The sequence below is a fragment of the Mus musculus genome, chromosome 3 (genome assembly GCF_000001635.26).
Source record: "Mus musculus strain C57BL/6J chromosome 3, GRCm38.p6 C57BL/6J".
In the NCBI taxonomy this organism is placed as follows: Eukaryota; Metazoa; Chordata; class Mammalia; order Rodentia; family Muridae; genus Mus; species Mus musculus.
The window spans coordinates 75,475,853-75,489,080 of record NC_000069.6 but is presented as its reverse complement, the minus strand read 5'-3'; the positions used below and the strand labels follow the sequence as shown (position 1 = coordinate 75,489,080).

The window sequence follows — 13,228 nt, the reverse complement described above, 5'->3', positions numbered from 1 at the left end:
ATGAAAATAGAACACAAAATAACCATCTGAAACACAAGGGTTGATGCTCGGGAGACACTCTTCTATGTTCTACATCTTAGTAATCCTAAGTTGTTACGTCCCTCCAAGATTGAAGATTATATGCTTGGTAAAGTTGTATGGAGTCTGGTTAAAAGAAGGAATGGAAATTTCCAAGTGTAGTTCCTAGAAAATGGAACACAACAGCAACACCCAAAACAAAATAAAAACACAAACAACACAACAACAGCAACAACCATCAGTTACTGCTCCCCCACTTCTCATGTTTACTAACTGAATTGGGGATGGAACAGATAAGTGTATCAGTGTAGTAAAATGTTTATCAAGTAATGATAATTGTTCTGCTATTCTTTAGATTTTAGTAGGATGAAACCTTCTCTGAGTTATCTTTACAATATGCACATGTAACTGATGACAAAGAAAATATAAAATATAATTTTATTAAATTAAATAAAAGTAAGATATGTTGTGAGTGGGAAGTATAAAATTCTCTTTCCTTTGCCTCATCATATAGCCATGCTTTATAGAAGATATATATGTCAAGATTGTCTTTAAATAATGGGGGACATGACTTAATAAAAAATCAGTAGAGCATCTTGGTTCCCACATCCCGCCAAGACTAGTCTGCACAGGTGAGAGTGTGGACTACAGAAGATAACAGCTTCTGAGACAGGCTGGAGCCACAGAGCTTCTGAGGCAGAACCCATTTCAGGCTCCAGAAATCTGGGCACCTTCCTTGCCAGAGGAGAGGTGTCCGCCTTGCCCAGGAGGGCTTTTTCAGAGCATCTGCTGGAGACATCTTGGTTTTCAGATCCCACCTAGATGTGTCTGCACAGGTGAGAATGTGGACTACAGAAGCTAACAGCTTCTGGGACAGGCCATGTTTCAGACCTTCATCTTCTCCAGGAGGCAAGTCCGAATGCCAGATATCTGTGCACCTTTCCTGCAGGAGGAGAGCTTGCCTGCAGAGACTGCTCTAACCACTGAAATTCAGGAGGGAGCTAGTCTCCCAGGTCTGCTGGTAGAGGCTAACAGAATCAGGAGAAGAACAAGCTCTAACCAGAGACAACTATAACAACTGACTCCAGAGATTACCATTTGGCGAAAGGCAGATATAAGAATCTTACTAACAGAAACTAAGACCAGTCACCATCATCAGTACCCAGCACTCCCATCTCAGCCAGTCCTGGGCACTCCAACACACCCAAAAAGCTAGACCCAGATTTAAAGGCATATATCTTGATGATGGTAGAGGACATCAAGAAGGAATTTAATAATTCACTTAAAGAAAGACAGGAGAACACTGCTAAAGAGTTACAAGTCCTTAAAGAAAAACAGGAAAACAAAACCAAACAGGTAGAAGTCCTAGAAGAAAAACAGGAAAACATATCCAAAGAGGTGATGGAAATGAACAAAACCATACTAGACCTAAAACGGGAAGTAGACACAATAAAGAACACCCACAGTGAGGCAACGCTGGAGATAGAAACCCTAGGAAAGAAATCTGGAACCATAGATGCAAGCCTCAGCAACAGAATACAAGAGATGGAAGAGAGAACCTCAGGTGCAGAAGATTCCATAGAAAAAATAGTCACAACAATCAAAGAAAATACAAAATGCAAAAAGATCCTAACTCAAAACATCCAGGAAATCCAGGACACAATGAGAAGACCAAACCTACGGATAATAGGAATTGATGAGAATGAAGATTTTCAACTTAAAGGGCCAGCAAATATCTTCAACAAAATTATAGAAGAAAACTTCCCAAACCTAAAGAAGGAGATGCCCATGAATATACAAGAAGCCTATAGAACTCCAAATAGACTGGAGCAAAAAAGAAATTCCTCCTGACACATAATAATCAGAACAACAAATGCATTAAATAAAGATAGAATATTAAAAGCAGTGAGGGGAAAAGGTCAAGTAACATATAAAGGCAAGCCTATCAAAATTACACCAGAGACTATAAAAACCAGAAGATCCTGAACAGATGTTATACAGACACTAATAGAACACAGATGCAAGCCCAGGCTACTATACCCAGCCAAACTTTCAATTACCATACATGGAGAAACCAAAGTATTCCATGACAAAATCAAATTCACACTTATCTTTCCACGAATCCAGCCCTTCAAAGGATAATAACAGAAGAAAAAAAAAACCAGTACAAGGCCAGAAACCAAGTCCTAGAAAAAGCAAGAAGTTAATCCTTCAACAAACCTAAAAGAAGATAGCCATAAGAACAGAATGCCAACACTAACAACAAAAATAATAAGAAGCAATAATTACTTTTCCTTAATATCTCTTAATATCAATGAACTCAACTGCCCAATAAAAAAGACATAGACTAACAGACTGGCTATACAAACAGGACCCAACATTCTGCTGCTTACAGGAAACCCATCTCAGGGAAAAAGACAGACACTACCTCAGAATAAAAGGCTGGAAAAAAATTTCCAAGCAAATGGTCTGAAGAAACAAGCTGGAATAGCCATTCTAATATCTAATAAAGTCAACTTCCAACCCAAAGTCAACAAAAAAGGACAAGGAGGGGCACTTCATACTCATCAAAGGTAAAATCTTCCAAGAGGAACTCTCAATTCTGAATATCTATGCTCCAAATACAAGGGCAGCCACATTCATTAAAGACACTTTAGTAAAGCTCAAAGCACACATTGCACCTCACACAATAATAGTGGGAGACTTCAACATACCACTTTCATCAATGGACAGATCATGGAAACAGAAACTAAACAAGGACACAGTGAAACTAACAGAAGTTATGAAAGAAATGGATCTAACAGATATCTACAGAACATTTTATCCTAAAACAAAAGGTTATACCTTCTTCTCAGCACCTCACGGGACCTTCTCCAAAATTGACCATATAATGGGTCACAAAACAGGCCTCAACAGATACAAAAATATTGAAATTGTTCCATGCATCCTATCAGATCACCATGGACTAAGGCTGATCTTCAATAACAACGTAAATAATAGAAAGCCAACATTCATGTGGAAACTGAACAACACTCTTCTCAATGATATCTTGGTCAAGGAAGGAATAAAGAAAGAAATTAAGGACTTTTTAGAGTTTAATGAAAATGAAGCCACAACATACCCAAATGTATGGGATACAATGAAAGCATTTCTAAGAGGAAAACTCATAGCTCTGAGTGCCTCCAAAAAGAAACTAGAGAGAGCACATACTAGCAGCTTGACAGCACACCAAAAAGCTCTAGAACAAAAGTAAGCAAAATTCACCAAGAGGAGTAGATGGCAGGAACTAATCAAACCCAGGGGCAAAATCAACCAAGTGGAAACAAGAACTATTCAAAGAATCAACCAAACCAGGAGCTGGTTCTTTGAGAAAATCAACAAAATAGATAAACCCTTTGCCAGACTCACTAGAGGGCACAGGGACAGCATCCTAATGAACAAATTCAGAAATGAAAATGGAGACATAACAGCAGATCCTGAAGAAGTCCAAAACACCATCAGATCCTTCTACAAAAGGCTATACTCAAAGTACCAAAGTTAAATCAGGCTCAGGTTAATGATCTAAACAGTCCTATATCTCCTAAAGAAATAGAAGCAGTCAATAATAGTCTCCCAAACAAACAAACAAACAAACAAAAAAGCCCAGGACCAGATGGGTTTAGTGCAGAATTCTATCAGACCTTCAAAGAAGATCTAATTCCAGTTCTTCACAAACTATTCCACAAAATAGAAGCAGAAGGTACTCTACCCAACTCATTCTATGAAGCCACAATTACTCTGATACCTAAACCACAAAAAGACCCAACAAAGATAGAGAACTTCAGACCAATATCCCTTATGAATATTGATGCAAAAATACTCAATAAAGTTCTTGCTAACCGAATCCAAAAACACATCAAAACAATCATCCATCCTGACCAAGTTGGTTTCATCCCTGGGATGCAGGGATGGTTTAATATACAGAAATCCATCAACATAATGCACTATATAAACAAACTCAAATACAAAAACCACATGATCATCTCCTTAGATGTTGAGAAAGCATTTGAAAAAATTCAACACCCATTCAAGATCAAAGTCTTGGAAAGATCAGGAATTCAAGGCCCATAGCTAAACATGATAAAAGCAATCTACAGCAAACCAGTAGCTAACATCAAAGTAAATGGTGAGAAGCTGGAAGCAATCCCACTAAAGTCAGGGACTAGACAAGGCTGCCCACTTTCTCCCTATCTATTCAACATTGTACTTGAAGTCCTAGCCAGAGCAATTCGACAACAAAAGATCAAGGGGATACAAATTGGAAAGGAAGAAGTCAAAATATCACTTTTTGCAGATGATATGATAGTATATGTAAGTGACCCTAAAGATTCCACCAGAGAGCTCCTAAACCTGATAAACAGCTTCAATGAAGTAGCTGGATATAAAATTAACTAAAACAAGTCAATGGCCTTTGTCTACACAAAGGATAAAAAGGCTGAGAGAAAAATTAGTGAAACAACACCCTTCTCAATAGTAACAATTAATATAAAATACCTTGGCATGACTCTAACTAAGGAAGTAAAAGATCTGTATGATAAGAACTTCAAGTCTCTAAAGAAAGAAATTTAAAAAGGTCTCAGAAGATGGAATGCTCTCCCATGCTCATGGATTGGCAGGATCAATATAGTAAAAATGGCTGTCTTGCCAAAAGCAATCTACAGATTCAATGCAATCCCCATCAAAATTCCAACTCAATTCTTCAATGAATTAGAAAGGTTAAATTGCAAATTAATCTGTAATAACAAGATACCTAGGATAGCAAAAACCCTCCTCAGTGATAAAAGCACCTCTGGTGGAATCACCCTGCCTGACCTAAAGCTGTACTACAGAGCAATAGTGATAAAAACTGCATGGTACTGGTATAGCGACAGACAAGTAGACCAATGGAATAGAATTAAAGACCCAGAAAGGAACCCACACAACTATGGGCAATTGATCTTTGACAAGGGAGCTAAAACCATCCAGTGGAAAAGACAGCATTTTCAATAAATGGTGCCGGTAAAACTGGCAGTTATCATGTAGAAGAAAGCGAATTGATCCATTCCTATCTCCTTGTACTAAGGTCAAATCTAAGTGGATCAAGAACTCCACATAAAACCAGAGACACTGAAACTTATAGAGGAGAAAGTGGGGAAAAGCCTCAAAGATATGGGCACAGGGGAAAATTCCTGAATAGGACAGCAATGGCTTGTGCTGTAAGATCGAGAATTGACAAATGGGACCTGATAAAATTACAAAGCTTCTTCAATGCAAAAGACACCGTCAATAAGACCAAAAGGCCACCAACAGATTGGCAAAGGATCTTTACCTATCCTAAATCAGATAGGGGATTAATATCCTATATATATAAAGATCTCAAGAAGGTGGACTCCAGAAAATCAAATAACCCCATTAAAAAATAGGGCTCAGAGCTGAACAAAGAATTCTTACCTGAGGAATACCAAATGGCTGAGAAGTACCTGAAAAAATGTTCAACATCCTTAATCACCAGAGAAATGCAAATCAAAACAACCCTGAAATTCCACCTCACACCAGTCAGAATGGCTAAGATGAAAAATTCAGGTGACAGCAGATGCTGGCAAGGATGTGGAGAAAGAGGAACACTCTTCCATTGTTGGTGGGATTGCAAGCTTGTACAACCACTCTGGAAATCAGTCTGGTTGTTCCTCAGAAAATTGGCCATAGTATTACCGGAGGATCCTGCAATACCTCTCCTGGGCATATATCCAAAAGAAGTTCCAACTGGTAAGAAGGACACATGCTCCACTATGTTCATAGCAGCCTTATTTATAATAGCCAGAAGCTGGAAAGAACCCAGATGCCCCTCTACAGAGGAATGGATACAGAAAATATGGTACATTTACACAATGGAGTACTACTCAGCTATTAAAAAGAATGAATTTATGAAATTCCTAGGCAAATGGATGGAACTGGAGGGCATCATCCTGAATGAGGTATCCCAATCACAAAAGAACTCACACAATATGTACTCACTGATAAGTGGATATTAGCCCAGAAACTTAGAGCACCCAACATATAAGATAAAATTTGCAAAACACATGAAACTCAAGAAGAATGAAGACCATAGTGTGGATACTTTGCCCCTTCTTAGAATTGGGAACAAAACATCCATGGAAGGAGTTGCAGAGACAATGTTTGGAGCTGAGACGAAAGGATGGATCAACTAGAGACTGCCATACCAGGGGATTCCTCCCATAATCAGCCTCCACAGCTGACACCATTGCATACACTAGCAAAATTTTTGCTGAAAGGATACTGGTATAGCTGTCTTTTGTGAGACTATGCAGGGGCCTAGCAAACATAGAAGTGAATGCTCACAGTCAGCTATTGGATAGATCACAGGGCCCCCATGGAGGAGCTAGAGAAGCTACCCAAGGAGCTAAAGGGGTCTGCAACCCTATAGGTGGAACAACAATATGAACTAACCAGTACCCCCAGAGCTCATGTCTCTAGATGCATATGTATCAGAATATGGCCTAGTCAGCCATCAGTGGAAAGAGAGGCCCATTGGTCGTGCAAACCTTATGTGCCTTGTTACAGGGGAACGTCAGGGCCAAGAAGTGGAAGTGGGTGGGTGGGGGAGTGGGCATGGGAGGGGTGTGGGAGACTTTTGGGTTAACATTGGAAATGTAAATGAAATAAATATCTAATTAAAAAATCTAGAAAACTGAAAAAAATCAGTAGAGTGCACTATTTTTCTAAAACATAACAAAACTTACATTAAACAGTCAAATCTTCAGTTCAGTCATTGACTAAGCTCGGGGTAGGAAAGGGAAACTTAGCTGGCTTGAAATTGGTTGCCAGGAAACACACAAAAGCACCAGGATAGAGAAAACAAACAACTCCATATTGCTGGGACAGTGGCCTTTGGATGCAAGGACTTTACTGAGTGAGAGGGACTTTGAAGCTGTGCACCTGTGTCGATGAACACCCCCCAGATGAAAAACTGCAGCTGAAAAGGATGAAAGCAGTAAAGGTCAGTCAAAGAGATTAGAAGAAGATATTTTCTAATGCAATTAAATATAGACCACAAGGGTTTTCCTAGTCAGTATGAAGTGGGGAAAGCCTGACACATTTCTAATCAGTCCAGGGGAAACAGAGTATGAAGAGCAGGGGTGGAGGTTTTGAAAACAAACTGGTTTCAAATAAGTGATGCTATAAAAGGGTTTCATTTTTCCCATCTAGGCTCAATGGTTTTTGCTTCCTAATTATATGGTTGGGACTTCCATTTTACATTGTGTTCTAAGTTCGCTTCATTTCAAAGGCACATATTAAAGCAGCAACAAGAGAAACAAACCCAGAGAGTTGAAGGATGATGCAGAGGGGTGAAGTTATTAGGAGCTACCCTGAAGCTGCACTTGGATTGACTGTGGGGCACCAGTCAGAGCCAACACGCCTTGAGAAAACAGAAGGTTTTACTGCAAGTGAAGACTATGGTACAGACCTCTTTGAAAACAAGCTCAGTGTGGAGGATTTTGTGAAGATACAACAGGTCTTTGAGGTAAGTGCTAGATTTACTGACCAGAGGCTTTGGGCTGTTCACAAAGGACAGTAACATGAAATATGTACTTTTGCTGAAATATACCATAATATCATGCCTAAGAGATAGTTCAGTTAACAAGGTGTCAGCTATAAGAGTATGAAGACCTGAGTTTGATACCTAGCACCTGTATGAAAATCCCAGTGCTGAAGAAGTAGACATAGTTTCTGGGGCTCACTGGCAATGCCATCTGCATAGTCAGTGAGTCATCCAGTCCTAGTGAAAGACCCTGTCTCAAAATATATGGTGGATATACCCTTAAAATGATCTATGGCTTCCACATATTTGTAGGTATACATGTTTATACACACACACACACACACACACACACACACACACACACACACACAAACTTCAATATATTGTAATAGTCAAAGCAGGGATTTGAAATAGTCACACTCAAGGTTAATATCAAGTGCTTAGTAGCATTCTCCTTTAATTTATTTTTCTGGGCCAAACACTATCAATTAATTTGAAGCTGCTGCATAAAATTATCACCACTATAAAAAGGTACAATTTATTATTGCATATTTTTCTAGAAATTAATACATTTGTACCAAAAAGTAAAACTTATGATTTATAAACTCAGATGACTAAATTAATCTCTTGGTAAGTAACTGTCCTTACACTTGATACAAAGTAGAACTGGGAATATGCAAATATATGAGCCCAATTTGTGAAAATATATTTCTACCTCTCTCTGAATGACATATCCCCTATCAAAGATGACATGGGCACTGTGGGGTCCTACAGTCCTAATGGGGACCCACCTCTCACACTTCTTATTCTTTCCTGGACTAATGTGAATCAAAGCAAAATTTGAGGTTTCTGTTTTAATTCTACATAGAAAATAAACCACATGAAAACCACAGCTGATCAACTTCCCTCTCCTTACCTTATATAATTAATTCATAATTATTTTACTATATAAATTGAATAACATTCTTCAAAGTGAAATTTAAGTTCCAATGCATGCAGGAGGAACACTGTTCAGAGCCATGGAATTTAGACAGACATAAACCTATAACCCCTCTGCTTCATTAAACTTGCTAAGATGTGCTCTCAGGGCTGCATGAGCTCTTCCAAGAGGTGCTTGGAATGCCTGTATTAATTGAAAGTAGACATATAATGTTTTGGAATTTAATCTTGAAATTAATAAAACATGAAATCTAGCAATTATACAGAACTGTAATTGGCACACATTTTAACCTTTAGCTACCACAAAGTAAAAAATAAATAGATGTGGTAACTAGAGAGATGGCTCTTCAGTAAAGCTCTACCAGAAGACCTAAGTTCAGGTCTGAGTTAGGTAACTCAAACATTACCTGTAACTCTATTTCTAGAAGGATTGCTGCCTCTAGCCTCTATAGGCACACACACACACAGACACACATACATATATAAAGAGAGAGAGACAGCGACAGAGACAAAGATACAGAGAGAGAGACACACACACAGAGACAGAAAGCAAATTAAAACTAAATCAACTTAACAAAGGCATTTACTGTTAAAAATATACTTGATACTTCTTTGTAAAATAATTTAGAATCTATATATATGAGTTTCAATCATTTCTGTGTAACAAAATCTATCATATTTAATAACATCAGACACACTGCATTTCATCCTTTTAATCTTTCCATATTTGCTATTCATCTAACCCCATTTGTCTGAAAGATTCCACTGTGTCTCATGCTTACTGCCCTAGATGAATTTGGCATGTTTTGATAGTCACTGAAAACATTTTAACAACTTGAGGACAATCAAGAAAATAGAACACCAGATTATGACAGCTTTGGCTTCAGAATAAATGGCAGAAATGTGGCAGTTTTATTCTGGTGCTGAGAACACAAACAATTTGAATAATGAGGTCTATACAAGAGTTAAGGTGTTATAAAGTAGATGTGTTAACGAAACTGCTACTGAATGTTAGGGAACCATTTGAAATACAGGATAGTTGTGAATGAACCAAATCCAAACTACAGCATTCAAGGGAAGTTTGAATGCTTTTTTGTGTAATTTTAAGTCTTTAAAAGACTTACCACTTATTTTGAAATTTGCAAGATGAAAAAAAAGTGCAGAGACTGGAAAACAAGAGAAAGAAATTCCAAGTTTTCACACACATCAGGAATCTATGACAGTTTTCTTTTTAAAATGGAGAAATGCAGGTGTACTTTCAGGAAAAGACAGGAAGGGCCTGCATCTTTCACACACTGAGGAGACAGTAAGGAACCACCTGATAGCAGGTGCACAGCCAGGGCTTAGTGTCAGGAGCAGATAAGGGGGAATGTAGAGAGAGTGACACATGAGATGGCTTTGGTGGAATCCATCCCATTTGCCACAAGAGTATATCCATATACCACAGAAGGAGATGCTCCCAGGCATTCCTCCTACCCAGCACTCTAAAGCCTAGCATGCGACATCCATTCACAGGAGAAACACCAGGCTCAGGATCCAGATTAATTTTTCTTGTATTATGGTTTGCTTGTGTAAAGACTTTGCCAGTGCCTGGAAAATACAGAAGTGGATGCTCACAGTCATCTATAGGATGGAACACAGGGCCCCTAATGGAGGAGCTAGAGAAAGTACCCAAGGAGCTGAAGGGGTCTGCAACTCTATAGGTAGAATAACAATATGAACTAACCAGTATCGCCAGAGCTCGTGTCTCTAGCTGCATATGTAGCAGAAGATGGCCAAGTAGGCCATCATTGGGGAGAGAGGCCCCTAGGTCTTGAGAACTTTATATGCCCCAGTACAGGGGAATGCCAGGGCCAAGAAGTGGGAGTGAGTGGGTAGGGGAGCAGGGCGGGGAGAGGGTATAGGGGGACTTTTCTTTTGGGATAGCATTTGAAATGTAAATGAAAATATCTAATAATAATAATAATAAAAAAGACTGCTTATTTGAAGCTGAAGAGCTGTCAGGCATTAACCAAGATCTACCTCCTTTAAAACAGGCAATGGACAAAAAAAAAAAAAAAAAAAAAACAGAGATTGGAGGTAATACTCAGAAGAGACCATTTGTCTGGCCACCTTGGCTAGGTCACCTGTGCTGGCGCAGGGGAAGAATCACATTAAAGACCAGCTGCTGCTTGTCCTGGTGCTGGGGAGGCTTACACAAGAGCTTTTAAAGTGAGCTAGAGAGAGAAGTGCCCGTCTCAAAAAACAAAAGAAAAGAAAAACAACAAACAAAGAAACACAAAACAAAACCAAACAAACAAAAATAAAGCAAAAGCTAGCAAGACCGTTTAACAAGTAAAGGTCCTTGCCTGGAGAATCATAGAGACCTGAATTTGATTCCTGAAATTCATGAAAGGTAGACAGAGAAAACCAATTCCACAAAGTTGTCCTCTAACCTCCCCATGTGTCTTGTGGTACACGCTGCCCACATGCACACACATAGATAAACACATAGATGAATGAATGAATGAATAAATAAATAATTCTTAAAAATGAAACAGAAAAAAAAATTAGCGAATAACAATTTGTTTTTAATTAGCAGTGAGGATCTGGGGAGACGCACATGCAGGAGAACATGAGTTTGATTCCCAGTACCTACATAAAAATGGGCACAGTGACGATCACCTGTAATTCTAGTGCTGAGGAATTGGAGTCAGGGCTCCATGGTCACTCAGTCCAGCTGAATATGTAGGCTTCACGTTCAGAGAGAGACCTTGTTTTAAAAAGTAAAAGCAATTGAGGAAGACATTGAATGTTAATCTCTATTCTCCACATGCATGTGCACAAAGGGGCATGAGCACCTGAAAGTATAACACAGACACACACACATGGTGGGGGGGGGGAAGAGGAGGAGGAGGCGGAAGAAGAGGAGAAATAGGAAGGGAGGGAAGGAGGGAGAAAAGGAGGAAAGAGAGGAAGGGAAGGGGAGTGAGCAAGAAGGAGAGGGAGAGAGAAGTTGTTAAGGTCTATGAATGGACATTAAATATTTTACATTAATCTATAAATTAAATAGCCTATACCATAATATTATTTAGTTGTAGTTATAACATTTAGGAAAAAAATGAGACATGATCCCCATTATACAATAGTATAGACAAGATATAATTATCACTATGTTTGAGACCTGCAAGTCAGACCAGCTGAGCAGCTTTGCCACTTACAAGGTATACGAACAATGTCCCTGTCCTCAGTTTATTTTTATTGATAACATGAGGAAATGGAGGTTTTGTTATAACTAGGTGGAGTATAAGTACTTAAAGCAGTGCTTACCTCACAGGGAAGGATCTACATGAACATTATATGTTATACATTTGATCAGCAGAGGTTGAACCACATAGCATCTCACATTGTCTCGATTCTAACTTATGTTATCTAAAGGGAATTCACCTTCCAAATAACACTTGCCATTATGTTCCTGTATTCTCCATTTGTGGTAGAAAATGAGAGTTCTACAAATGAGTCTTCACAGAGATTACAAAGGCATCATTTTCTTTTATTTCACATTTTATTTGCTTACAAAGAGTTTTAATTGATGTCTTGATTCTCTTTGGAACAAAGAAGTGGATGGCATAGAAGGACTAAAAGGGAGCATATAATTTCGTTTTCTTTCCAGTGATGGTGTCAAATGGCTACACATCAGCCAGAAGCGAGTGGGGCTAGGATCATTCATAGAACTGTAAAGTGCCTTTGCTCCAACTTTTCTGCAGAGCTTGACATTTTTAGAGAAATAGCACACGCTCTGGATGCTTATATTATTTTGATGTCAACCATATTTTACATTTTTTTTTGGAACTTCAAAAACCAAAAATTGTATGACAGAGAGTGGTTATTGCTACTGGTTGTATAGGAATGAGGAGAGGTGGAGATTATGGTCCAAGGGAAAGGAGACTTCTTTGAAAAGCCTAACAGATGCTCTATGTAAGGTGAGATTCTTTTGAGACCTGACTGTAAGGTGTCCAGGCACTTCTTTTCCTTGTATTCTTTATAGTGTACCTAAATGTGACAGAACTTTCTGTCTTGGCTTATGGCTGCTCCCTTTTCTGTTTGATTTGGATCTATATTTCACCCAGCATACCTGGAACTCTGGGTTGAGTTCTGAATTGCTTGTGTTGGTACCCAGGTTTGCTTCAGCCCCTGGCTCATTCATTATGGTCCAGGCTTGGCTCTGCCATATGTACTGTTGTCTAACATTTGCCCATGCCCTGCAGCATCTTTAGTTTTTCTTAGTTTTCTTTACATATGTCTGTATATGAATGAATTTTCATGTTCAAGTGTGTGTAGGTGCACATATATTGACAGGTATGCATATATGTATATGTGTGTATGTAGAGGCCAAGGCATAACTTGGGCTGTTATTCCTTAGCCAATATCACTTTAAAAACATTTTAACATTAATTCTTTATGAATTATACATCATACACCCCAATCTCACTCATTTCCCTCTCTTTCTGTATCTACTCTCCAACATTGTGACCTCTCCCCAAAGATAACAAAACAATAAAACAACACAGTACCAAACTAAACCAAACCAAACCAAATAAAAACAAAATCTTGAAGTAGAAGCTATGATGTTTCATAGTGTGTCATAGAATATACCCTTTTGTCCAAAGAGCTTAACTTGCAAATGTTGATTGCAATGAGTCATTGATCTGG

At 38.7% G+C, this 13,228-nt stretch overlaps 1 protein-coding gene across 1 annotated transcript in view; it reads left to right on the top strand.

Annotated features, from left to right (window-relative positions):
- The first annotated feature begins 6,915 nt into the window (after positions 1-6,915).
- Wdr49 (WD repeat domain 49) overlaps positions 6,916-13,228 on the top strand; it is a 208,238-nt gene continuing 201,925 nt past the window's right edge. Inside the window, exons 1-2 of the mRNA XM_030252532.1 lie at positions 6,916-7,054; positions 7,343-7,579. Of these exons, the coding sequence (XP_030108392.1) occupies positions 7,391-7,579 (189 nt within the window). The 5' untranslated portion in view covers positions 6,916-7,054; positions 7,343-7,390. The remainder of the gene's footprint in view (positions 7,055-7,342; positions 7,580-13,228) is intronic.